Here is a 26,623-nt window from a genome sequence, read left to right as displayed (position 1 = left end):
CTAAACCTATATATTTTTTATGAGCAGTGAACTGTTTCATGCTGACTAAAAGGAAAGTGGTAGGAGCTACAGGTGGTTACAGGTGGGAATTAAAGCTCTGCCATTCACCCCCTCCCCCCCCCCCAAGGTCTTTAATACTTTCTGCATGTAATTTGGTGACCTGAACCTCATCTCTGGCCAACTAAATATCCAAGCAGCACAAGCTGTATCTGATGCCCAGGTTGGCACAAGGTCATGGACAGAGTGAGCTGGGGACTCCGCTTTTGAACTTCTCCCAGAAGGACTCTTCAGAACTATGCTGGGAGGAAACAGATGAGTGCTGCTGCTGCTGCCTGCATTTTGTATTTGCAATGGATAGACAGCTTGAGTCTCCGGGGCTGTTTGTAGCACATTGCATTTGATCACAAGTAAACAAAGTCTGGCAGCAATAAAAGGCAATAACTTGTCTGTAGTGTAAATGAAGGAATAGGAGTTTAGCGTAGCCATCCCAAAATGGCTCCAAAGATATAAGAAAAAAAACAAACAAAAACCAGGTCATTGCACTCTAGACACTCCCAACACCTCCCTCCTTGCACAGGGTTATTTTTAGATGATGCTACAATGGTAGAATGATTCCCTTCTATGCTTATGCACACCCTGTGCAGTCAGGGTTCATCTTCCTACATTCTGTTAGGTAGGGGATGTGGGAGATGAGAAAATAATTTTTCCCCTTCAAGTGAGAGAGACGTAGCAGCACTAGCAAGTGGGACTTCTTAGCTCTGTGTACCGAGGTTCATGTATGGAGAAGCAGCAAAGGTTGAAAGACACCATTTGAGGCTGCTTCATTCAGTGCATTCATTCAGTGCCTGACCATGTGCCACCCTTTGTGTTCCTTCAGAATCTTTGGTGTGGCTGGGGGAGAAAAGCCACTGCTCATCACATGGGTGCTGAGAATAATCTTCCTGTGGACCTGAGTGACTTTGCTGATAGTTTGGTGCTGTGTAAACCTTATAGTGCTGCACAAACATTTATTTTAACTAATTGAGGAGCCGTTCTGCATAGGTCGCTAAAAGAAAATAAACTTGAAAGAAAGATTTGTAATTTGTTTTCAGGCCAATAGTATGTATTTTTCTGAATGTAAGGTGCTATTCTGGCTAGGTGTTGAGTGTCACCTTGCAAAAGTTGGGATGGGAATACGTAACTACAACTGCAGTTACTGTTGCTGCAGAACAGCCGTCTCTGGGAACAAGATACCTGGTAGTTGTGCAGGATCTGCTTTTGGACTTGAAGCAGGACTCAGACAATGAAAGAACGGGTAAAGATCTAATGTGTCACTTGTTTGTTTTCCTTCTAGTGCATTCCACAACAGAAAAATGACAGTGACTGTGGGGTTTTTGTGCTCCAGGTAAGAGCTTTTTACAATCAGTGGCTTATATTGTCCGTGTTGTAAATGTCCCGTTTCAATTGAGCCTTTTCCTTTTCTTCAGTACTGCAAGTGCCTCGCCTTAGACCAGCCTTTTCAGTTCTCCCAGGAAGATATGCCCCGAGTGAGAAAAAGGATTTACAAGGAGCTGTGTGAACGCCAGCTAATAGACTAATAAAATGCAGCCAACCTAATTTCTCTGGCATTTCTGACAAGTTGCAGCTGGTGTTTGTTTACTTGAATTTCTGAAAACTTCCCGTGAATTTTGAGCAATTCTCAGCTGAGTGGTGTGGCCACTGTTGTTACCTCAATTTTCTGACAAGCTCTGTAACTGGCAGAATATAACAGAGTTGCCGTAAAATATTCCTAATGTCAGTTTGGTTCTCTTTTTGTTCTTTCCTGTATTTAATATTTATTATCTCAGCATGCATATAGGCAAAGCATGCAACTAAAACCATAAAGCTGTAGATTTGGTGCACCTTTGAGATGTAGCTAGAAATGACAAATACAGGTGAATTTGTCTGGAAACAAAAAGATGCATGATATGTTTTCTGATGCAATAATGCTTTGAATGTATCAAAAAACCCCACACAACTCGATGCCATAAAAAGAACAGCTAGAACCTGTTTGATTATTCTGTTGTCCCTGGTGTGGCTGAATAGTACAGAATTGCCACTTTTTAGGGTGGCTGAATTCATCTACAGAGTTCATTTGCGGAGTCCCCTTTTTTTTTAAACAGCTGAAGTTGCTAACCAGGTTTGTTCTGGTAACACTTACCTGGCTGTCATTGGTCAGCCTGTCCCTGTAGATAAAAAGCAGCCTTTGCACAGAAAGGAGGTTTCACCATTTGTCTATGTAATAAAAAGCTGGAAGATGTGCAGTCAGTCAGATTGATGGCGTGTTCCTCCGCTCTGCAGAAGTCTCCATGGTGTGCGTATTAAGGAGGAGAATTGTAAACCTGGCCCCGAAGAGTCGTGGTTCAGATACTAAGATAAAATCCCTGGCTGTAACTGTTTAAATCTCAGATGGCTTTGAGTCATTTTTCCACAATATGAAATGAAATGAAATGTACCATTTCTGCATCTCTCCCTTCAGCTCTGTCTTTAAATGAATTCCATTCTAGCTTGTTGTCTTTAACCTCCCATTGGCTTTTGCCTTCATTCAAATATAAATTAATTTGTTTCTGCTGCATCTGCTATTTGATTGTCTCCAAGCATCCCTAGTTTCCTTTGCGTTCAGCAGCACTGATGGGACTGGTTGGGAGTAATAGCACTTGTGGTGGGTGCTGTACAAACACACAAAAAAATCGTGGTTCTGCTCCAGAGGGGCAGGAGCTGTAAATCCAGCACTAAACTTTGCAGTATTGTTGCACTGAGCGGGGATAACTGAGAGCGGCAGATCCTGAGACTTCAGTTTTTCTGCCTTGATCTCTAAACTGTGATGTGTTGTTTTTTTTTTTTTGATGAAGGAAGCCAGTTCTGTTTGAAGAGACTGCTTGTATGGGACTGCTACACCAGCAAAAGTCTTTGCTGTGTTTTTCTGCCAGTTAAGGGAGTGAGCCCAGAGGAAAACCGTTCTCAATACTACACATCATCTGTTGCACAGCTTTGCTTTGACTCTGTGTCTGTCCATAGCCCTGACTTGTGACAGAAGAAAACCACTCTGACTTTGCTGTCTTGCAAATTAACTCAGGCTCGAGCTGAGCCAGGTGCAAATCCCTACTGGATTATCAGAGGGAGCTGGGAGAAAAGAGGGAGTGCCAAGTGCAGTCAGGCTAGGAGATGGAAGCGTGCGTGTGCTGAGATGAGCTAGAGGAGGAGGTTCTGCAGTAGCCTGGTGTGTTCCCACTTCGCCTTGTTGGCAGCTGGCAAGGGCTGGCTTAATTTAACGAGATAAGGAAGGCCTGAAGCACTTGGCTAGATAATTTAAATAGGGAACTTAGTGAATCAAAAAGAACATTAAGACTCAGACTGGCCGCGCGTAGATTTACCCGTCGTGTGGTGCGGAGGACCCCACAGCATGTGGTTCCTTTGTCTTTCCCCGAAGTATTGCTGAGACAAACAGCAGCACCTTGGGGTGAGTGACTGTGAGTAGTGGAGGGTGACTTCCCTGGAAACTGAAGCCTGGGGATGCAGTTTCTCGTGTTCTGGGCCAGAGCATTTTAGCTAGTGCTGCCATTCTCATCTCTGCACACTGCTATTGTGTGAACAAACAGCATGAATGCTGATCCTGCCATGCGGTGGGACCAGCTCAGCTATCTGGGTTAGAACTAACCCAGCCAGACTGCCACTCTTTAACCAGAGGACAGAGGAGTTCTCACGAAAGCAGTGCCAGCTTTGGATGTGTGCAAGTGAAGCCGTGTCCTCAGGCAAGACTCCCTGCGAAGGGAATGAAATGCAGAAAGGGGACCGTAGAAGCAAGTTGACTTTATATTCCGAACTTAAGGTGTTGCTAAGGAAGCTTGAAAGATGTGCTGTGGTGGTGAACGTGCATAGGAGACGCTGACTTTTTATGGAAGGTGCCGTGTTTGTCAACATTTGTCCTTGTGCAGTAACTGGACCACGGCTTCCTTTTCCAACCCGTGGTGCCTACAACCGATGGGGGGGAAGCTGTCTTTTCTGTATGAGGCTGGCAGGAGTCTTGGATCCCGATCTCTTTATCAGTGGCGTCAATAAAAGGACAGTATTTCTGTGAACTTTGTGTTTGACAGCAACGTCGATGCTTTGAAGCAAGTGCATGTGTACACCAGACAGGGGGAGAGGGCTCACGTCTGAGTCGCTGCCTGGGGAGCTGGAGAACAGGGTGGGGAAAGATGCATGTTGGAAAGTACTTCTTATGTGCTTCCTTGTCATCTAGAGGTTTGCTGACAAGTGTTGCAGTTGGTTATGGGGCAGTACAGAGAAGCTGAACTCGAGTCTCCAACTGTGAGTACAGCAGTGAGAGGCCTCTGAAAAAAAGAAGGGGAAATTGAAAACAGAGCTAATGTAAGCAAAGTCTGTTGGTGCGGGGTGGAAATTAATCACAGGCCGTCAGAATCTCAGACTCTGTAATGTTGTATCTTGTGAAACTGGACTAATTAACTCCTCCTTGGGAATGTCTTTGATGCCTTAAAGGAGATGGGCTCCATAATCTGTAGTTGTTTTACCATTTCTCAAACATTTGGGGCTACGTAGAGTGTTTTCATTACGAGAGGCACATTTATGTGGCTGTAGTTATGGCTGTTAGCAATTCCATTAATGTGATATTCAGAATTTCATAAATCACTGTGAACAGGTTTGGCTGATGCTTAAATTTCATGACTTGTTCTGAAGAGATTGTCTCGCCGTGCTGAATTATACAAATAGGCCCAGGACTGGTAAAGCCTCTGTCTCACGCGTGACAAATTCAAGCTAGCTGAGTTGTGATAAACCTTCAGCACAATTGGAAATAAATGATTCGTTTCCATTTTGTTTGCTTTAATCTGTAGTTCAGGATGAGTGTGTAGCTGATATAAATTAAAAAAAAGGTAGAAAGTGGTTCTGCAGGGCATAGGAATACCCACTGCGGGGCCCTGAGTGGAGACGGAGGAGGGTGGACCTTACTGCTGTTCCTTGGTGCCATCGGGCCGTTCTGAGCTGGGTGTGCAGGTGAGACCTGCAGGCTCTGCTTGCACTGATTGCTGAGCCAGGCAGGCTTGTTGTAGTTAACGTGAGGATTTAAACCCTGGGAAGTGACGTAGACTGAACTCCACTGAGCAGTAACCGTGTTTTGTGGGTGTGTTCTTGCATCAAATGAAGCTCATGTTCCTGTGAAGTAATAAAATGAAGTTTTGCCATAAACCTTATTTTCTTGCAGCGGTTTGGTTTCGTTTTAATTTTAAAAGCGATGGATGTGAGGGTAGAGGGAAGGGTTGTAGCAGCTTGTTTTGGAGCCTGTGTTATTAGGAGAAGCCTCCCCAGCTGATGAGTTCAATAACTCTGAACTGCACACTAACAGTGCTCTCTGTTCCGTAGCGTTGCTGGGATAGAGCTCGCTGTGGTTTAAGCTGTGACAGCATACAAGATTGGAGGTGTTGCATATTGCATAAATAAGGGTGGAAATCTTGTGTTAGACACTCTGTACGAAGGTGGCATTTAAAAAAAACACAGATCTGTCAACAGAACAGGTAGGACTTAAATTGCTTCACTAGATCAAACCAAATTAATGTCCTTCTGGTAGTGCTCGTTGATGTAGCTGTGTAACCAGAGAGTTAAATCTTGTCTCTGCTGAACTTTACAAAGCCATACAGCTTGTGAATTTGTGATAATGGGAGGAATGAAGGCCTGGTGAATGACTCTTTAAGCTATTAATCATGAGACTGGCAACATCATTGTCTTTATTACATTCATAATTTAAAAATCCTATCATGGAGGAGGAAACACGGATGCTTGTTAAATATATTATTTCACTGGGAAGTGCTAAGAAATCAGATCATTAAAGTACAAAATCATAAGAGATGCTAGAACCTTGCCAGGAACAATAATTACTATTTATATGCAATAGGCACTGGGAGGGAAAGAGATGGGTCTGGTTTGCCTGAGCCTGAACCTAATGGGTTTTACAAGTAACCAACTAGAAGGATTTGGGGATTGAATTTAGTTTTCAGAGTGTGTAATATGACAAACTGTAGAAGTAGATCTGTTGCAAACTGAGTAAAATATCTTGAAATAAACTGACTTGTTTTCTCTGCACACCAGTAAGGGACGTGTGCGAAGCAGCTCCTGCTCCTGCCCGACGTTCCGGTGAGTTCTTAATTGTTGTGTTTGACCGCAGCTTTGCTGGTAACTCATCTCCCTAACAGTGCTTTCCTGAGGCTCCAGACCTTACCTAATGCTTCCTTCCAGGCAGCTTTGGGAAGCAGCTGGGAGGAAAGGGGATGGAGAACCTGCGCTGCGTTGTGTTAAATGTGTCACGGAGCGAAGGGCGGGAGGGAAACTGAGCTTTAAATAAGATGTGTTTAACTGGTTAATGTAGGTCAGGTCATGTTTATGGTATATGAGCTTGATACAGACAAGGAGCTGCCTTGGTTATGGAAACCTTTGGGATTAGCAAGAGAGAAACCTGGGGAAGAGATGCCTTCTGCAGGGCCCACTGCCGTGCTGCGCGCGCAGGGAGGTGTCTTGCTTCGAGTCCGTGCATTTTAGGTCAACAGAATGCAGGCGGCAACTGCAGCTGAAGAGGAAACTCCCAGCACAGCATTCAGCTGAGCATCACGCTTGTTCAGGACGGTTGCGGCTTGACAATTTATCCTCAGCATCTCTGACAGCTCCAGCCTATTGAGAAGCAGACAGGCGTGCTCCTGCTCCGCTGCCAGCACTGCCTGCAGGCTCGTACAGACGGTGCCGATTCCAGCTCACCTTTCAGCTGCCGGCTTCCTTGGCTCTTCTGTTTTGTTTGTTGTGAAACAAAGAAGTCTGGGCTGCAGAGAAGTTTCAAAGCGTACCTTCAGTGAGCATATCCCTGTCTTGTTTGGGAGCCCCGACTTTGTAGATCTGCTTTCTCAGTTTTGCATGCTCGAATGCTGCTGCTTCTCACGCAATTAGTATAAGGCAATCCTTAAATGCTGCTATGGAAGGGCAGAGAGCAGGCTTCAGGGCTTCATTTTTGGCAGCGTTTGGGGTTTTGTCCTCCGCTGGATCGCACTTCAGATGAATGGTTTTTTTCCCACTTTAGAGCCTAAATGTAGCTAAGAAGTTTTTCAAAAGCTTTGGGCTAATGAAACGCACCGCCTTAGATTTACGGCCACCTCGCGTTCAGCGAGACGCCCGGTTGTCGCTAGGCGGGATGCCTCCATTTTTCGAGGGCCGTACTTGGAGACGATCGCGGAGGGATCACACCCTGTCGGCTCCCCGGGCCGCCGTTCGATTGCTTTACCAGATCGTTTTACATCGGAGCGCGCGGATGCCGCGGAGGCTCCCGGCGGGGCTGCCGCCCTTCCCTGCATCCCGCGGGGCTCCCGGCTGCGGGCTGAGCCCTCCGCTCGCCCCGGCTGCCGTGCGGCCGCCAGATGTCACGCACGCACCGTCCCAGCCGGCGGCTCCCCGAGCCCAGGCGCTGTGCCTGCTGGCTGCGCGTCCCCTGCCACGTTGGTTGCTCTCTCGCACGTTTCCCAGCGAAATCTGCACCGCACTCGCAAAAGGAATGTGTGTGTTAAACTAAACGCCTCCCTCCCATCCGCCCTCCATCAAATCCGCTGAAAATCCTCCTGTATCAAACATGTAAGTGTTTGGCTCCGCCGCCATGGCTCCGGAGTCCCATCAATTTTACAAATTGACCGAAGCATTTTTTGGTAGAGGAGTCTTGCATTCCAGAAGTCTTTAGTCTGATCAAACTGCTGCCTTGCTATAGATCACGACTGTTATTTTTATAGCTCTGTATTACCATGGCAAATGCTGGTGGTAGAGGGGGGGGAGAAACCACATCAGTAGCTACTTCTGTCTGATTTGTGGTCGCATGCTCACAACTTGACATGGTTTTGCAAATAACAAAACCAGGAATTCGTTTAGGGGGGAAAAAGAAAGGGGGTGGAAATGCCCCAAAAATCTGCTGCATCGAATGTCTTGTGCGGAGAGTCTGACTTGCTCACGCTTTGGGTCTTTTAATGGAAAAGGGTTCTGGGCAGGGATGGGAAGCAGTTGCCCGCCGTGAGGCTGCGCTGTGGCTGTTGGCCGCTGCTGAGTGCTGTGACAGCCCCCGGGCCATGAAGGTTTTGGAGCTCTGATTTAATTGCCGGTGTCTGCTCGGGCTTCAGCCTAAAGTTAGTAACGTTCAGGGCTGCTTTTTCTCTATAATACCTTTATAAATTCCTGTATAATCTGATCTCTAATTTTAAAGCCATCTGTCATTTTTTGAGCCGTGTAGTTTCTAGCTTTAAAAGATCCTGCTGAAGGAAAATTTAAATTCAAGGCCCACTGGAAACGCGTTTTTCTTTAAATTATTTATCAGTAAAAATGTCTTTGAATGTGTGCGTCTGTAGCTGATGAGAGTGGGAGCACGGATGGGTTGGGATTGGATGGCTTGTGTTGGGTTGGGATGGGATGGGATGGCAGGGTTAGCGCTGGCAACAGAGCCCAGGACAGCAGTGGGACCTGGCTGTACCCTCACCCCACTGTCAGAGGCCCTCCGGGATGTCCCCTGCCTGGCACATGCCGTCCTGCTCCTCTTCACTAGGTGGCATTGCTTCCTAGTCTAAAAGTTTCCAAATACTTCATTAATTATGCTAATCCACGCAGTGGGCAGAAAGTGAACTGCACTGCGACGGCTTTGCCCTTGGATCCTTTCTATCCCATCTCCTTCGCAGGTGGGATTTCTCGGGTTGGCAGAGGTCTGCAGCATCCTCACCCCAGCTGTGGGAGCTCTGGGGCTGGGGAAGGCTTTGGCTTGGAAGATTTCAGTAGCACGTTGGGACGATGCAGCATGCTCTGACCTTGCTGTCCATAGCCAGCTCTGCTCTGTGGTCCCAAACACATAGGTTAGTGCTCTCCTGAGTTATTCTTCACTACGATGCCTGAGAGAACTCTGTGGGGTGGCTGCAGAGAGGGAAAGCCCTGCTGTGCTCAGGCAGGTGTTGGCGTGAGGACCCTTTCTGACCCTTGGCCAACCGAGGGCAGCAGGAGAGCCAGGCTCAGGGCTGCTGGGTTGGCCGTGTGTTTCCCAGGTAGCCCCGTTGTTCTGCATTCTTCAGCCCTTCCCTGCTCCTTTCTCTCCCTCCTCCTTGCCTTAATGATACATCAGTCAATTAAGGGCTGAAGCATGGTGGATTTAAGATGCCTATCTGTTGCCAGCAGGAATTAATTGGAGCCTTTGGTAGGCTTTAAAGCAAGGAGAGGAATTTTGGCTTCAGGGGCCCATTTTAGTACCAGGAATACTCGGTCTGCCCATAGAATGCATCACAAGGGAACACAGCGTGGCCTCTGACAGCAGGGCGGGGATGCCAGCTCCATACCTTCCACCCGGCCTTACCGGCTGCTTCTCAGCCTGAGATTCTGATGCTCAGACATTGCTCTGCTGGAAAGATGAGACAAAGTAGGTTTGGAACATGACTTCTCATGAACGAGCAAGATAAAAATAAATGTAAATTGAAGATCCTGTTTCTCATGTGTATTTTATTAAAACCTACAGAGTTGTTCATTCTTGCTGTGTAGTATAATTGCTAAAATATGATTTGTAACCAAATATAGCTGCTTGCATTAAATATGGCACTGCTTCATACTGGGGAGGACGATACGGTGAAGGAGCGCTCATTTACACAACGACAAAGCTCCATTTTTGAATGCAAAACCTTCACTCTTTCACTTTCAAAGAAGGGAGCGTAGCATTGAGATGTTGTTTAACCTGAATGTTGTTGAGCGGCTGTTGGATGAAGATTGGCGTGCAATTAAAATATAGAGAATCCTTTAGAATCTGTCTAAATCCAGAAATGAAGCTTGTCAAAGCGCGTTCTGCATTTCTGAGTGGTTGAGGAGGAGGCAATGGACGCGGCAGGTCCTGGGCTCAGTGGGGCGCGCTGTGTCGGGGGACTCCAGAGCTGTGAATGGGGTTTCCAGAGGATCTCATGGGAGACCAGAGGTGTGCATTTACTGGTTTGGTACATGGAGAGTGGCGGTGTGAGGAGATGAGCTTTCTGCGTGGCAAAGTGTGCAAATACTTGCGTTAAAGTATATACCTTCATTCTTTGTTCCAGTCCAGAGGCTGACGCTGACTGCGAGCTGTATGTTAAAGTTAAGGATGCTTGCTTGCTTTCTGATTATGCAGCCCATTAAAAACCCCACATCCCTGACACCGTGAAGGCTGAAGTGAAGGCAGCGTATCTCAGTTTGTGTAGGTAATAGATTATTACACCTGGGTTTTTGCTTCGGTGCGTTCTGTCGCATTCATAGTCAGAAGCAAGTTATTTAAAATAAAAAAAATGACATGTGGATGTTGGATTCAAATGAGCTCGTTAGCCTTTTGTTCTTTAGAAGAACTGACTGCTGGTGGTGACCCGAGAGGAGGCTGCGAGCCGTCGCTGTTGTGCTGTGCATGGCACAATTCCCGAGCTCTCCTTGCTTCTGCCTTAAATATTTGCTGGCCGAAGCTCGATGCTGATTAGCAAGTCAGCGTGTTGTGGCAGTCCTCGAGTGCAGGAAAATGCCTTTTCAAACCTCTGGTGTTTCCCAGGGACTTCAAGAGCGAGTCTCATGTCCGTATCTTTAATTCCTGAGGACCCCTCTTGTGAGAGCCAGATAGAAGCTGTCGGAGAGATGTGTCTAAAAATCAATAGTCCTGGAAAAGAGTAAACAAGTTCCCTCTGATCTGAGATGAATGTCTTGCAGGGCCCTGGGGAGCCCCGTCCGACCGCCCCCACCGCCGCCCCGGTGCCGCAGCTCTCATCTGGGGGCAGAGAACGATTGCGTTTAATTTGGAGCGCTTTGAGGGAGCGATAACTCTTCCATTGGAGCTTTTTGGGTCATCGGGTAGTCTTACATAATTGCAACCTTAGCTAAACAAAAGCGTTGCCTTTGGTGAGGTGTCTCGGAAGCCACGCTTCTCAAAGCTCGTTCAACAAAATGCTTGAAGGTTTTTATTCCTGTCCCAAAGGTGGGAAAAGAACGACTTCAGAATGTCACAAGCGCCGCTGCCTGATGAGCTGAGGTCACCCACCAGCGGCGGATGCCGTAACAAGTGTTTGCACGGCTGCCTTTTGAAATAGGTGTGCAGTGCTCAGGCTGCTGAACAAAGAGCGTGCCGTTCGGAAGCGGAGAAGCAGCGGTGGGGAGCAGGAATCCTTGGGCTGCTCCTCCTCCTTTCTTCCGCAATTGATTTTGGTTGTTTTAGGATCTTGCGGTGTAAACAATGCTAATGAATAGGAGAAAGTTGCTGGGTAGAGTTTATAATCTGGTATATGTATATGTAGGCTTTGGTGGCTTCTTGCAGCAGAGGTGTGCTGTGGCCATGGGATGCTGCCTGGGTCCGGGTCCTGCCCACAGCCCTGTGCAGTGCGGAGGGGCTGCCCATGCCTCTCTCTGGCCCCTAATGTGCTGTTTTCTCCTGGCAGCTGTGCTTTTGCCTTCCTGCTTTGTGAACCGAAGGCTGGGCGACCTCCCATCCCCCTGGCAAAGCTCGTGCTTCGTCCTGCCCACGTTGTTCTCTCAAAAATGCGATCCTGAGAGATGGGGGGGGTCCATCCCACGGAACGCCTGAGTGCTGCAGGGCCGCCTCGCAGAGCGTTTGCGTTTGGCCTTCAGTTCAGTCGGTTCCTCGCTGTGGTCAGGAGTCCCGTCTGTGGTGCAGCTTTCTGCCGGCACTGTGTGCAGCTGTGCTGATGGTGCTCTCACAGCGATGCCCTCCTCCAACCCTCCGCCCCACCGTGCAGGTGCAGCCCGGCGCCGTGTGGGTCACGGAGCCATCCTGGGGCCATCCGTGTGCCACCAGCACGACAGGAGGCACCTCCGGGCCTGGCTGCCTCAGCAGGAACCTCCGCAGGCTGCAGCAGGCGTCCGAGGGGGTCCGTAATGCTTTGCAGGCCGATTTTCTCTCTGTTATTGTTTCAAACTCCCCGTTAGCCGTTCCCGCTTCCCAGGTTTCCGTGTGTTTCAAATTATTTTCCCCAGAGGCATCGGCGGCATTTTTCCAAATTGAATCTCATTTATTTTCTACCCAGGTTTCCAATCTCTCTGGGGCCCTTTGTGTTATTTCGCAGTCCGCGCTGCTGCGTACAATATATCCTCATTTAGTGTCGTCTGTGAATTATATTAACGTGCCCTTTAGTTCCTCCTGTACTTAATGAAGATATTTCCAGCATAAAAAAAAAAAAAGAAAAAGAAACCCTCTCCAAACTGTGTTTTATTAAAACACAAAGGTAGAGGCTTGAAAACTCCTCCGTGGGTTCCCAATGTGAATTGTGCTGGGAGAGAAAAATAATGACATTTTCGGGGTTTTTTTTTTTTTGTTAAGGAGAAATTAAAACCTTCCAAAGCTGGAAGTTGGTGGGGATGGCAGCAATTGGTAGCGCAGTGAGCGCCGTGTGGCTGCGGTGAGCCCTGCCTGCTGCGGCCCCTGGGGGCGATGGGGACACGGCCTGCCTTTCTGCAGCCCCGTGTTGGAGTTCCTGCACACATTTGTTCGCCTTCCCTCCGTGACCTCTTTGGGTTTGCCCTCTGTGGCTGCTCCGGCAAACATGTACCCTGGCACGAGCGGTGCTGAAGCAGCATGTTTTAATGCAAACGGTGCCGGCTTATTCATAGGAAGCGACTTTCAAACTCATAATCGGGAATATTTGCACGGTAAGGATGATTCTGTTGTGAGCTTTTATTTATAAGCTGAGCAGCAGTGCCTGGTGGTGCCTCCGTGTCAGGGAGTGTCCTAGCAGAGCAGCTCCCGTTTCTGGCTGTGCAGGGGGAGCAGCGCTGGCGGCGGGCAGCTTGCTGGGGATACGGCTGCTGAAATAATGGCTGCATAATTTCTAGCAAGGAGAAATTTCACGGAGGCCACAGTCTGCTTGTGAACAGAAATAAGGTGTGAATGGGATGAATAAATTGTTCTCTGCAAATGGTTTGCGAGCTCAGGACTTTCTGAGAAGCACTGCTGTGTTTCCTCTGTGTGCTGCTGCTCAGCTCCTGCGTGCAAATGGGCGCTGGGGAGAGCTGCCCCAAGTGCCTCTCTTCCACTGCATGCTGTCTGTTGGCCCTCAAACCGAGGGCTGCGCCGCCTGCGTCTCTCTGTCCCCTTTCTGTCGGTATTGCCATCTTTCAGCATCACAACGGGAGCCTTTTCCCTGCAGATGGAAGGGTTTCCCCATCCCTGGGCTGCGGCATGGGGCTGTTCCAGGGACGTCCCTGTTGGCTCTCAGGGTGAGTTGGGGGCACTGTGGGTGCTGCCGCGTTGGTGTGCAGCAGCTGTAGGAAATTAGAGGAGCTGTGGGGCTGTTCTGGGAAATACCAGGGGAGATCCTCGAGGTTTCCAGAGCCCGGCATCCCACAGACAGAACCGCAGCGTCCAGCAGGAGCGGTGCCGTTGGCAATACCGGGAGCAGTGATGGGCTCAGTGCTCAGGAACTGCCAGGTAGGTCCTCGCTTGTCACTGCCTGAGGGCCGGGTTGGTGGCAGGGCTGTGGGGCACTGCCTGCCCACTCCCACACCAGAGATGCAGCACAGCTGCTGCAACGCCTCGCAGGATTTCAGAGGCAATAAAGATGAAGGCTTGCCCTCTTCAGCATTACTCTGTGGAAACTTGAGGCCCTCAGGACTTGCTCCATCTGTTTCTGGCTCGTACCCACAGAGAGGTGCCTGGCTTATAGAATACCTGCTCCTCTCATGAACGGGGGCACAGTTCCCTTTGGTTTCACCTGAGCAGATGAGAGCCTGATTGCTCGTCCCCAGGTGCAGCTTCCCATCTTTCATGGAACTAAAACCTTCCAGAAAGAGTGTCTAAAAGCCACATCACGTGAAGCGGTAATGTTTGCACTGGGACTCGTACATTAGCACATGCAGATGTGGAAAAAGCTGGGCCCAGCGATCAGCTTAGCAGCCTCAGGTCTGATGAAGCTGTGCTTCGTTTGTTCTGCCTGAAGGCTGGATCCACCCCTTGCCACCCAAACCGCCTTTCCTTTAAGTCTTTGTCACGAAGGCTTCAACTCCGGCGGTATCATGTCCCGTGTGCCCCATGGGCCTGCCTGCAGCCTGCAGCCACCCCAGCACGGGGTGAATTCCCTGTGCTGCTTTAGCTCGTCCCCCATTTTGAAGCAGCCCCAGCCCTGGGGACTCTGTGGGGAAACGTCTCCCTATGAGGTGCACGGCCTGCGGTCACCGCAAGCTGCGGTGTACCATCGAGGCCCTCTGCTCGGTGTGGGCCGGGCCCATCCTCGGGTGTCCCCCAGGGACAGATCTGGACCTGCGTTGTTCTGCGCCTTGGGCCAAAAACTGTATTCTGACCCAACGTCCTTCCTCCCCTTTATCAATAATTTTAATCATTTTAATAACGTCCCCTCGCACGGCTAGGATTACAATTAGGGAATGTCAGAGCCTTGTTATCATCTAATTAGAGTCACATTTCAGCCAAAGAGAAAGGCAGATCTTCAGGCACGGCCTCGTGCGGTGCAATGGGAAGGGCGCGGTGATGCAAACCAGCTGCAGGCCGGGCCGTGGGGCACGGGGCAGGCCGGGCACTGGGCGCCACCTGCAGCCCTCTGAAGCCATGGGTGCAAAGTGCTCCTGGGCGACTCTGGCGTGGCGGAGAGCTGTGGTGCGTTCCGTCACAAACAGTGCTGCTGTCCGGCCCCAGCAGCACAGGAGGTCAGTGTAGCAACGCAGCCCAAACCAAAATAAACACCGCTTTGCACTGCCAGAATGCCTTTATCGCTCTGTGGGGGGAGAGGGAGACATTTTGGGGCTGGGAGGGACTGCCATTCCCCTCCACGAGCTGCGATGGGCAGAAATGGAGGAGGAGGAGGAGGAGGAGGAGGAGAAGGGCTGGGCTTCTTTTTTCCCAGATCAGTGTAATCCAAATGCTTTCCAGAGCTGGGGGAAAGAGAGCGGGGTTTCTTTAATCGAAATGAAAACCATCTCTGATTTCCTTTTAAAGCACACTGAAACGTTTCATTCGACCTGATGCGAAGCGTTGCGTTTCATTTTGCGTTTTAATTAATTTTGTGATCCTTTCATTAAGCTAATTTCAAAGGAGAAATGTTTCTCTTAAAACTGGAAGTCAGAACATTTTGAAGATCATCTCTGCCTCCAAAACGCCGCTTTAAAGCATCGGCTGCTCTGCTCTGTCTGGAAACCCAGGTTAATCCCTGCCTTTGCAGAGTCTCCAAATGCTTTGGGAGTTAAAACTAAAGAAAGGGCCTCGTTCCTCAGCGACTGCTGCCTGTGATCCTGGGATGAAAGGAGACCGTCTCACCTCAGCCCTCCCCGCTGCTGGAAGCACTCAGGTGCTGGGAGGCAGAGAGGCAGCCCCGGGTTGGCGCTGGGGTTCAGCACGGAGCACAGAGGGGCTTCCTGCTGCAGGGCTGAGTGTGTGCAGAGCGGGGTTTTGTTCCCACCTCTTGCTCGGCTGCTGTGTGCGTAGCGTGAGCACAAGCAGGGAGCTTTGGCTCCTGTCTGCATCTGCACTGAGCACTGCTGGCACCGTGGGCGCTCGAGACCCTGTGACGATTTCCCAGTTTTTATGCTTTTCACGCTTTGCTTTTTTCAGTCAATTAAAGAAAACAATGAGGGGTTTGAAGGTATACAAATGTTTACATGATACTGTGGCCAGTAAATCCCACTCTGTGGTCCCACGGGTTTCCCTGAGCCATCTGGGCACATCTGAGCTCAAAGCATTCCTATAGGTAGAGGCGAAACAAAATTGGAAGAAAAGCATTACGATTTCACCAGGCTGCACCGTGGCCTCAGGAGATGGGTGCTTGGCTGCTGCTCTTCTGCTTTGTCTCGGCACCCAGAAATCACTGACACCAGTGCGAAGGGGCCTTCAGCCTTTGCTGAGCCTTAAATGACCTCGTGTGTCTGCTGGGGCACAGCACGACTGTAGCATAAGGGCCCCCTGCCCCGTGCTGGCAGGCTCCACCAGATCCAACCTCCAGCTCCACAGTGCCCATAATTCCCAGTTAAAAGGCTGTGGGTGATGGCAAGAAGCTGCTGTGCTGTGCTGGGGAGGAGAGCTGGCTGACACTGAACCCATTGGATGAAGCAGGACTGCGTGGGACTCAAATAATTTTGGAACTTAGCAGCACCTTTGCTCCCAGAACGAAAACTGGCAAGGTAGGCTGTTGCTTTTTCTTGATCCCTCGTTGGTGCTTTATGTACACAAAGTTTGGGTTATAACAGGATGGCTGGGTGTCAGTCCAACCATGGGGTCACAGGGAGGCAGCGGTGGAGCACTGGCACTGTTGTACACTGATCTCCTGGGGTACTCCTTATGCTGGCTCCCTCCTCTCCACGCTGAATGTGGGGCTCCGTGCTCTGGTCTCAGCAACCTGCATCCAGCCTGATGTGCTTTGGTGAGACCTAAACTGCAGTGAGGCTCAAACTGCAGTGCTCGGCAGACAGCTGCAATTCCTGTCCTGCTGTCCCCGGTTCCTGGGAACTCTCCTGGCAGGCAGGCAGGCAGGCAGGCAGGCAGCAATCTCTGAGTCATGCCAAAGGAAGCCAGCCCCACTTCAGCCCAGCAGCATATTTGGACTGCTAAGAGGCTGGCACGGGAGCTGAGAGGTCCCTGTGCCTGTGCCAGGCTGCACGCTCTGTTTCCCCGCTGCACGGCGCTCCTGCTTGCTGCCATCGCCTTGGGGTGAACGCACAGTGCCGGGGGCACGCTTGCTTGCACCCTGCCTGGGATGGGATGAGGTGGGGGCTGCTCCCAGCCCCGCTTTCCCCATAGGGCTGGACTCGGCCCCACTCCTTCATAGCCCAGCCCCATGTGGCCCTCGTTCTGCTGCACATCAATTTTGTGTCTGGATGTTGGGCTTTGTTTGCCTGGAAAGCCGGGTAGCTTCACAGCAGTGTGAGCTGGGCACCCAGACACGTGGGTGAGGTGGGGAATTGCATCCGCTCACGCCTACATCTGCGCATACACGCCTCTACGTGCTCAGAAATGCCAGCCTTTATCAGCTGCTCCTACTGCTGGAGCTGCCTGGTTAATTTATCAGCAGAGAGGCTCCGAGTCGCTAAAAGTCTCATTTCCATATCCTTTCCAGATGGTCAAGATGCCACCGAGACAGCTGGGAAGTAAATAACTTCTTTGCACAGCTGACCAGCGGCCTCTCCAATGGCTGCAGAGCCTGTGCCGGTTGGGGACGCGCACGGAGCTGCACGGATAATGGCACCGGGTCGGCCCCTCATCGAGTGGTGGAGGCACGGGGTGAGGCTGTGAGGGATGCACAGAGCAGGGCCGAGAGATGGAGGCACGGGGTGAGGTTGAGCGATGGAGGCACGGGGTGAGGCTCAGCTCCCGCGCAGAGCCGCTCTCTTCCACCACGAGTTTAAACCAAAAGGTTAAAAGCATCTAATTATGCTGATGCTTTCCCCCCTGGATTAAACAAGAGGATAAATAGAGTACAGCGTGTTTCCTTGGGTTTGATTTTGTCTCTGAACCAGGCGGAGGATCCCTGGCAGCTGTCACGTTCTGTGTTTGATGGTGTCAGCGCTGCTGTTCGGAGGTGTTCCTCTCGCTGCTGTCAGCATTTTCCGGGGGAGGATGAATGCATCCATACAGTCTGTTTGCTGTCCACATATTCACAGTTCATGTGTTACATTTTACATAAAGTAAACTTAGCAAGGGGAAAACTAATTCTGCAATTCTTCAAAGCTAATGCAGAGTAAATATATTCTGACACTGACAGGTATTTCTTATTAAACAGCTCTGAACGGCGGCACTAGGTTTTGCTTAAGTGGCATTATTCTCCCCGAGCAAAGACAGTTCATTTATTAGTCATTCTGAAAACCAAATAACAAATATTATTCTCCAAGCAAACTAAACAAACCATTTAAAAGGGGTCTGTCTGAAGTGATTAAAGTACAGTGTCTGAAAAGCAGCTGACACTTCAGTGCCAAAATGCCATATGGAGACTCAACCGCATTATTGGTGCGCCCCGACCCGAGCTGCAAACCCCGCTGACACCTCGGGGCGGCCCTCCCGTGCACGGGGCGAAGCTTTCTGCCTCTCCTTAGGATGTCATTTTGGCAGCACGGTGCAGTAATTGCAGGGCTGGATGCGAGCGGAGCTCTCGAGTTCTGCCAGAGATACGCTGTGAAATGATGCAGCGAAGCCAAACGCTTGGGCTTTCCATTTGCACCATAAAAAATAAATATATAGCGTTTGCCTTGCCTTCTTACAGCACTCCCCTTCTCTTAACTAAATATTTCCTTTCTTCTGAGCGTCAGACGTTATTTCTAGCTTTCGGGCATGCAAAAGAAAGGAGTGCGTGCACTTGTCGCTGTTTATTTACGGTCTGCGTGGGGCTGTGCTCCTGTGCCGGTGGATCCCCAGCTCAGCAAGGAGGAATGCTGCTGTGAACAGCACAGTCCTGCGGGGCTCCCACTCCTGGAGGAGCCGTGGGTGAGGGAGACGGAGCGGGATGGTGCAGGCAGGGTGAGGGCTGGGGGCCAGCTGGTCCCAGCATGGCCGGTGCGAGTGATGCTGCATCAGCCCTGGGTTCTCCTTTTGCTTTAAACGCTTTCACGATTCATCAGATAGTGCGAGCAAATAAATAGGTTTTAGCCCGGGGTTGGTTGGAAATGTGTCCTCTCTTGCTGGCTCTGAAGCGGGGCAGATCCAGTTGGCAAGGATGGATATAATGTAGGAGTGATGCGGGGAATTTAATAAAGGCAAGCAGGTACTGAGCTCCATGCCTTATTAGCTTGCTTCTCTGGGATTAGGGCTGGGCAAATGAGCAGGGATGGGTCCGGCTCTGCTTTCCTTCGTGTCGTCCCAGTGGCAGCAGATTACTCGACGCTGGGGATTAGCTGATGCCATTACACTGCTGGGTAGTGGTGGATGTGCTGATGTCATTCCGGGTGTGCAGCTGTGAGCAGGTCCTCCTCTCACCAGTGCCCTACAAGGAGCCCTTCCCTGCCTGCAGCCAGCCCTGGAACCTATGGGACGTGCTCTAAGTGCCTCTCCGGGCAGACGGAGTTGTTCGATGCGGTGCTTTAAATAGCTCCTCCTTGGAGAGAGGGTCAGCAGGCGGGCGGGCACCGCGCTCTGCAGTGCTGCCAACGGTAGATGCATGTTGTGCTTTCAAAGGCGCTGCTGCAGGCAGGGAACGAGAAGGCGAGTGCGTTCCTACAGCTCCGTTCCCACTGTAACACCCATCCACGTCCCTGGGGCAGCCGGGGATTCGCTGCCACCCCGGGCACAGCTCTCCCTGCCTCCGGCAGGGCAGGAGGGCAGTGGGGTTGGAGAGGGAGCAGCTCCTTTCATCTGACATCCAGACCTAGGGCTGCTAATGAGGAGTCCGGGCTGTGGTTCCTATGGCAACTTGTGTTCCCGAAGATACAAAACAAAGGGCCAGAAGGGCCCATCCTGCTCCCTGCACCGCTCCTGCCTGGTGTGCCGTGCTGGGAGTGCAAGATCCAAGGGGAGAAGTGCATCAAACCCATGAGCAGACTGGGGGCTTGGGGAGTTCTTCCTCTTCAGGCTCCTCCCCACAGCCCGATCTGCTCCCAAAAAGCTGCTCCCAGAAGGCTGTGCCCTCCCATGCAGCCCAGCACAGGGCAGAGCCATGGCTTCAGCTGCAGCCCCACACGGGCTCGTGCAAAGTGCAAGTGGCACCCCCTGCTTGCTCCTCGGATGGTGTCTCCAGGGCCAGCCGGGGTCTCTGTAAACCTTTATAGAAAATACAAGATGACATCTGGAAGCCAATGGCAGCGAGGCTTTCATTCCTCCTGTGAGCAGGGAGGAGCGCTGCCCTCTCTTAAATTTCCCACAAATGTTATTGTCAAGCTCAATGGAGAGGACAGAGCTGGTAATTGGGTAACGGGGCTGTTGGAAGCTCTCCCTGCTCCAGCCCTCAGTCGCTGTATGGATTTCAGGAGGGCAAACACAAACTTGAGCCATTCAGCAGCCCCAGAGCTGTTTGCAGCCCCACGTGCAGGTATGGCAGCACTGGTGATGGTGTTGATCCACCAAGGCGAGGCAATGGGGGAGGCCTGGGAGGGAACAGGGGTGCTAGACAAGGGAGGGAAGAGAAAAGGCAACGCGTAAAGCGTAGTAAAGCAAGGCAGGCAGAAACCTACGCAGCTTTGCAGCTGGAGTGAGGCTTAGAAGGGAGATGTGTTAGCAGCTAAAATAAAGAATATACACAGAGACTGTGATCCAGCACTGTTCCCAGAGTTGCTGCAGGAAGGAGGCTCAGCACTGCCACGTTTGTGCCACGCTCAGAGCAGGAGCAATGCTCCATGGGCAGCGGGAGCAGGGGAGGCTGTGGGGTGCAGAGCAGCCCGGTCCCCCTCCCCCCTGCCGTGCTCCCACCTTGCTGGCAGTTATAAGCTTCAGGAGCCCGGCCCTAGCAGAATGGCTTCAGTTTTCAAGTGTTCTCCAATTTGATGAAGTCAGGGTGTTGGAAGTCCTCGAGGGCTGCCTCAAAGGAAGTGCTAGCTTTATGTGCAGAACGGGGCGAAAATGAATAATCTCATTTCACTCTCTTTAAAGCATGAATGATCCCCTCCCGCCTCTCCTGCCCTCTGTGCCCCCCAGCTGGAGCAGAGGATGAGGTGTCCCACAGTGTAGTCACAGAGCCTGCAGCCGTCCCCTGCTGCTGGGTACCCCCGGGCTCCCCGTTCCCATGTGTGCAAGCAAGGTGCCTGCGCTGGGAGAAACACCCAGCCTGGCACAGGGCTCCCGCTGCACATCGATCCCAAGTGCAGGTTTCCTGCAGGCGCTCTGCCTCTGGGAGCTGACAGCTCTCAAGTACATCCCAAGGATGAATAAAAAGTGACGGAGCGGGGAGCGATACCCGCAATCAGCCGGAGGCTCTGGGAAGACGGTGGCGAAGCCTTGGCGGCCAGCGGACGGCTGTCACGGCCACTTGACCTGGAGGCAGATGGTTCCTGTCCATCCAACGCGCTGTCTGCGGGGGCTGATAGGCGCTGCTGAAATGCAGATAGACAGAGAGCCCGTGGTGGGGGCAGGAGGAGCGCTCGGCAGCGGGATGCCAGGGCCATGCCATAGGGACGCACTGTCTGAGCGCGTGCCCTTTGCTGGGGGCGGCCCCCGTCTGCACTGTGCCAGCGCCGGGCAGGGTCAGAGGGGCTGCAGGGCACGGGGACCGTGTCACAGGGTGATGTCACTGCCTGTGATGTCACCGCTGTCTTCTTCACCAAAGCACTTCCAGTGATAGCAGAGGTTCTGCAGTCTGTCTGCCAGCCTGGCACTCTCTGTACAGCGTAATTAAGCAAATGTATTAATAGAATGGGAGCCCGGGCCTGGGTAATGTTCTTCTGTCACAGACAAATGCGGAGACAAAGCAGACACTTTCTTCAGAAGTACGGCAGGATGCTATTAGTGGGCACAAACTCACGTCCCATTAGTGCCATCGCTGTTAGGCAACGCCGAGTCATTTGCATTTTAAACGAAGCTCCCAGACCGGAATCGGCTCTGGGCGACGTGTGAGGTGTGCATGGGGGAGCCCGGGGGTGCAGCTGCTGCACCACAAAGCTACCCCATGGTGCTGGCACCATGCAGTGACCCAGCAGGGCCCCGGCTGCAGGAGCAGCTCCCACACACTGGCATCGCTCGTAGGAAGGATGTGCTCCTGTACCACCCGTCAACAGTAAAAGCGCTCTGCAAGCCCTAAAACCGCCAGCTTCCCACCCCTTCCCTAAGTGATGATGCTGAAGGGTCCCCCCGTGCCACAGCCCTCACCCACGCCCAGCCCAGCCCACAGCCTTGCTGTTCATATTAACCCCAAATCCTTAATGAAGCGCTGCTCCCGTCTGCCCTAACGAGGGCCTAGCGGTGGGCAGGGGGGGCTGAGAGCAGCCGCACCGACAGCACTGACACCGAACAACAGTTAGAAGAGAATTATTTTAATGAATACATTTCCTTTCAATTGTGCGCAGATAGCGAGATCCCATTAGAACGGGGAAGCAATTAGAGCTAATAAAGATGAACGCGCAGCGCCGGGTGCATGTGGAATAACAAACAGCGAACAAAGGATCCAGGAGAGAGCCGACTCTAATCCAAACAAACGAGCGGTGATGAAAGGAGTGCGGCCGGGCTCCCTGACTGCGCGGCACGCGGCCCCACCGCCAGCACTCGGTGTTGGTCCTGGGGACAATGGGACCAACGTGTGTGGCATGGAGCACAGGGCACGGAGCATGGAGCATGGGGCAGGGCTGAGCTGGGGGCAGCTCTCTTGGTCAGACCATGGCATGGCATCGCCCCTGCCATGAGCTGCCCCAATGGCAATGGGCAGTGAGCAGCTGGACGCACTGCCAGCGCCGCGGTGAGGTGGAACGGGGAGGGAGTAATGCCCTCTTCACAATGGAGTATTTACACAGTAGGCTCACAGGAAAATTGGGTAAACCGATAATTACCCGAGGATATTATTGGCTTTGGCAGAGTTAATAACAATTAGTGCTCTTCCTTTTCCAGACCTCTTACAGAAGAGACCTGTTGTAATCCGCAGCGTACAAAAGACCCAAACCACCAAGAACTGCTTCCATGTGTGCCTTGGGGGACAAAGCCAAGCAGCCCTCTGGGCCTCCTGCTGATGGGAGAATCGCCCAAAGACGGCGGGGGGCCGGGCTGAGAAATGATGGGAGTTGTGCTAGCAATAATAACGATAAACAATCGGAAATGCTTGAAAATGCTTGGAAAAAAAGTCTGCTGTACTCACTCCTGCCATCTCCAGCTTGGCTGAGTGTAGTGTTGACGTTGGAAGGTTGGGCTGGTCAGGGTGAGGTTGGCTGGAGATGTGCAGGAGGAGTCCCACCTGCCTGGGCGAGAAGGGGACGCAGGGTGCAGCAACCCAACATCCACACTGCAGCCCCTGGCGCTGGGAGGGGGCTGACGATGGAGCCTGATCTCTTATAGGAGCGTGGCACAGCTGCCTGGCTGCCATCCATCTCCGCCCCACGTTGTGTCTAAACATCTCCTCGCACACCTCCAACACGCAGCTCTGCCTCTCACCCCCACGGCACAGGGAGATGCTCCTCCTCTCCTCCTCCTCGTCCCATTCCCGTGCACTCACAGCCCCCGCCCCGTTATGGAGGACGTGGCTCTGTCCCACAATGGACAGCCTTCAAAGGATCCCAACTCACAAGCAACCCCCCCCCCCCTCCCTGCCCCGAGCTGGCCCATAAATCACAGCATTGTAAAAATAAAACAGCTCTGTGCGTGCACGCACATTTCAGGTTGCCTTTTAAAACCTGAACTTGTTTCTCACACGTTGGCAGAAGAACAGAGGGGAGTCGGAGTCAAAAGGCGAGCTCGAAAAATAAACGCATACTTCTCTCTCGCTGCTCGCGAAGGGCTCCCATAGGAAAACAACGAGAACCGGGGCAGGAAGAGGCCCCCGAGGGGTCGGTGTGCCCTTTTCCCCAAGCAGCTGCTCCCTGCAGACATGCTCGTGCCCATGGCTGCGGGATGGGGATACCCAGTGGGCACCCGATGGTCCCTTGGGTCCACTGCCCTCCTGATTTTCCCATTTCTCCCTTTTTTCCCTCATTTCCCCATTGCAGGGATGCGGGGCTGCCCCGTCCGTGCCACATGTGCACCACCCGAGGACGAGGCTGGAAGTTACGCTGTCTTAAGCCACAGTTTAACGTAATTAGACATCCTGGCTCGAGGGCAGTAATTACTTTTATAATCCTTAAACATATTTTTAAAAATAATAATAATTGCCTCCCGATTCAGTGCCTTTCAGAAATCCTTTCAAACGGCACTGCCTTCTTCAAACAGAACTCAGCCAACAGGAATTACTACGAATTATCCTACGTCCTTAGAAACATATACGTAGGAATTAGTCGATGGGCGCTAAGAGCCACCCGGCTGTTGTTGACCCCTCTGTGCCGATCAGGTGCCGCCTGGCACTGTGGGCTCCGACACTGTAGGATGGTAGAATCCTTGAGATTGGAAAAGACCAACCTTGATAATTGTCTTGTCCAACCGTTGGCCCACCACCACCATGCCCATGGGAGCCACCCCACGGCAGGGCTCCCAGCCACCGGGTGATGGTGGTACAAGCGGGGCCGCCGCGTTTCATCCCCAGCTGGGATAAATGAGGCGTAATTCTGCGCCAGTCAAAGGAGAGGCTGTGATTCACAGCAGCTGAGGATCTGGCCAACAGTGTCAGCATCACGACAATAGCGTAATGTTTTCATTATGCATTGTTTTTTTTCCAAATGCTTAAAAAATTATCTAGGAATTACTCACACATCCCGTAATAGTTACCAGTCTGGGTGCTCAGGGAAGGGTTTTGGAGGCAGCGCACGGCTCAGCCGTCGGCGCTCTCGCTCCGTGCACAGCGCCCATCACTTCTGCTCTCCTCCTCCCCGTGAACACAGAGCAGTAACCTCTCCCTGACAGTCTCCAGATCCTCAAAATTGCTCGCTTGGAATTTTGGAGTAAATAGAAAATTGCTTTGCTCCTTTCTCTCAGGACAGCACAGAAAACAGATCCAAACGCAAAAGCAAGCAGCACGGCTCTGGTAGACATAGCCCGGGAATGAAATTCTGCTTTCTGCCCTGCCGCAGAGTGAATGACCTTGGAACCAGGGGAAGGACTGGGGCCCACAACCTGGAGAATGGACACATGGGCACACACGACCCCACCGGTGGGAATAGGGCAAAGGGAAGGGGCTCACAGCCCCAGGATGGTGCTGGTGGGCTCTGCCCCACCTCCCTTCTTCCCTCCGCCTGGGGACACGTAACCTGCAGAGTGCCAGGCGTGTGCACATGGGCACGGCGGTGTGCTGCAAAGCGCCGGCCGTTATTGAGTTGTGTTTTATTTCCCTGCTAACTGTTCAATCCAAGCTTTGGGGAGCCAGCTTTCCCTGCAGAAAGCAGCGAAACAACGAGGGGAAAAAAAAAAAAAAAGGGAAAAGCAAAGCCCACCTGTTTCCTGTTTTTATTTCCCCCACCCCCTGCCTTGCTTTATTTTTTTAGCGTTCCCCAGTTATTTGGTAGCTCCTGCAACTTGTCCAGAAATACCTCTGCTGGCTCAGCGGCCTTTGGGAGCCCAGGAATTTAAGGAGGGCCTAAGAATTCCTAACCCAGCTTTAAACCCATGCGCTGTGCGGTGCCCCCATCCCCGCTCCCACCAGGGGATGCTGCCCCGGGCTCTGCCTCTCCCATTTGGCGCACACCTGCGGCTGCTCCTGCACAAAGCCCCCTCGTGCTGGAGGGCTGTGCAGCTGGGAGAGGTGAAGCCGTGGCTGCGTATGGCTGCAGGACTGGGGGGGGAAGCTGCCAGCTGGGAGATAGAGTTCAACCCAGTTTCCATCGTGCCCTTCAGATGGTGCCTCGGTGCCCATTGCGCGCTGCCAGCGGCTCTTCTTTTGGAAGGGGAGAAAGAGCCAAAGTTCCCCACTGGAAAGAGTCGTGAGAAAGCGGTCGCAATGGAAACCCACCCCTCAAAGCTGGCGTCACCTTCCTGCCCCGCGGCCCAAAAGATGCTTTTGCGACGCCACGCTGCTCCCTAGGAACAGCGCGCATCTCCGATATGATCTGCACCGCTCTGCCTCACAATAAACCAATATATTTTAACTCTGACCCGCGATGTTGCAAAGGAACCTTTTGAGTGAGGCTCTTTGGTGCAGTACAGATACGTCAAGGCTGATTGTTATTGTACATGTCAGCGCTGCTGAAGCGCGGGATAAAGAAGGCCATTGTGCACCCACGGAGGGACGGGGCGGATGATTAATGACTGCTCCCCCGATGCTCAAAGCAGAGATGGAGGCAGGATAAGGGCTCTGCTCCGGGAGGGGCCGTCACCAGAGGACATCCGCCCCGCGTGGCCCCGGCGGGCGCTGGGCACAGCGGGGCACGGCCCCAAGGGCGAGCTGCCGCTCCTGCCTCCGGGCTCCGTCCTGATCCCGGCTCTCCCCACGGAGATCCCCCTGCGCCCTCTGTGCCCGGAGGCCAGCAGAGCACGGCTGATTGCCCATTGAATGAGACGAATGGCAGAAAATCAGGGAAATTACAAATTGATCTTTGCCTAACACACACGGCGACTTTGTTACCTATTTCTTGAGCCTCCACGCAAATACCTCCCAGACTAATTCGAAGGCGTGCCAAAGTAAATTACATTTAGTTTGCCTTAAATAAACAATGACTCTTCCAGGAAAGGTTTGTCTCTTCTGGGCACTTGCATCATTTATCATTGCTCCACTGTTTTGAGTTGGCTGCCCTTTTAGGGTGAGATGTCTCTTGGTTTTAGTGTGTGCGCAACCATAGAAAGGACAAGGTCTTACCCCAAGAAAAATGTACTGAGAAGATGTCATTAAAGCTAATGAGAGTCCAGGCAGCTGCAGCTCATTAGAGATTGCCCGGGGCCAGTTGTAACTGAGACCTTTAAATATACATCATAGTCAAATAAACAACATCATATTCGATCTGCGAAGTCTCTATCAGTTCCTGCACGGCCCTTATCGCTCAGCCTTACTTTTTGCTGAGAAAATGTTCCCTGTTCAATAACAAACTCGGGAGCCAAGGGCCGATCGCACTCAGGAATGATGCGCTGAGGGTGGGAGTGGGATCCCTTTTCTGAAAGCACCATATGAAATTA

At 51.7% G+C, this 26,623-nt stretch overlaps 2 protein-coding genes across 4 annotated transcripts in view; both read left to right on the top strand.

Moving 5' to 3' along the window:
* SENP5 (SUMO1/sentrin specific peptidase 5) overlaps window positions 1-2,593 on the top strand; it is a 138,054-nt gene extending 135,461 nt beyond the window's left edge. For all 3 annotated transcript variants that reach the window (XM_040705719.2, XM_422763.8, XM_040705720.2), the window contains 2 exons: window positions 1,334-1,384; window positions 1,467-2,593. In XM_040705719.2, coding sequence (XP_040561653.1) covers window positions 1,334-1,384; window positions 1,467-1,577 — 162 coding nt within the window. In that variant the 3' untranslated portion in view covers window positions 1,578-2,593. The remainder of the gene's footprint in view (window positions 1-1,333; window positions 1,385-1,466) is intronic.
* A 174-nt stretch (window positions 2,594-2,767) lies between these two features.
* LOC107054090 lies at window positions 2,768-26,450 on the top strand. Its single transcript, XM_040705723.2, has 2 exons — window positions 2,768-19,988; window positions 22,490-26,450. Exons 1-2 carry the CDS (start codon window positions 19,118-19,120, stop codon window positions 22,606-22,608), a joined length of 990 nt encoding a protein of 329 aa, XP_040561657.1. The 5' UTR covers window positions 2,768-19,117; the 3' UTR covers window positions 22,609-26,450.
* The last annotated feature ends 173 nt before the right edge of the window (window positions 26,451-26,623 follow it).

This window comes from Gallus gallus, chromosome 9 (genome assembly GCF_016699485.2).
Source record: "Gallus gallus isolate bGalGal1 chromosome 9, bGalGal1.mat.broiler.GRCg7b, whole genome shotgun sequence".
Lineage (NCBI taxonomy): Eukaryota > Metazoa > Chordata > Aves > Galliformes > Phasianidae > Gallus > Gallus gallus.
The sequence above is the reverse complement of the archived record's forward strand: the minus strand, read 5'-3'. Positions and strand labels throughout refer to the sequence as shown.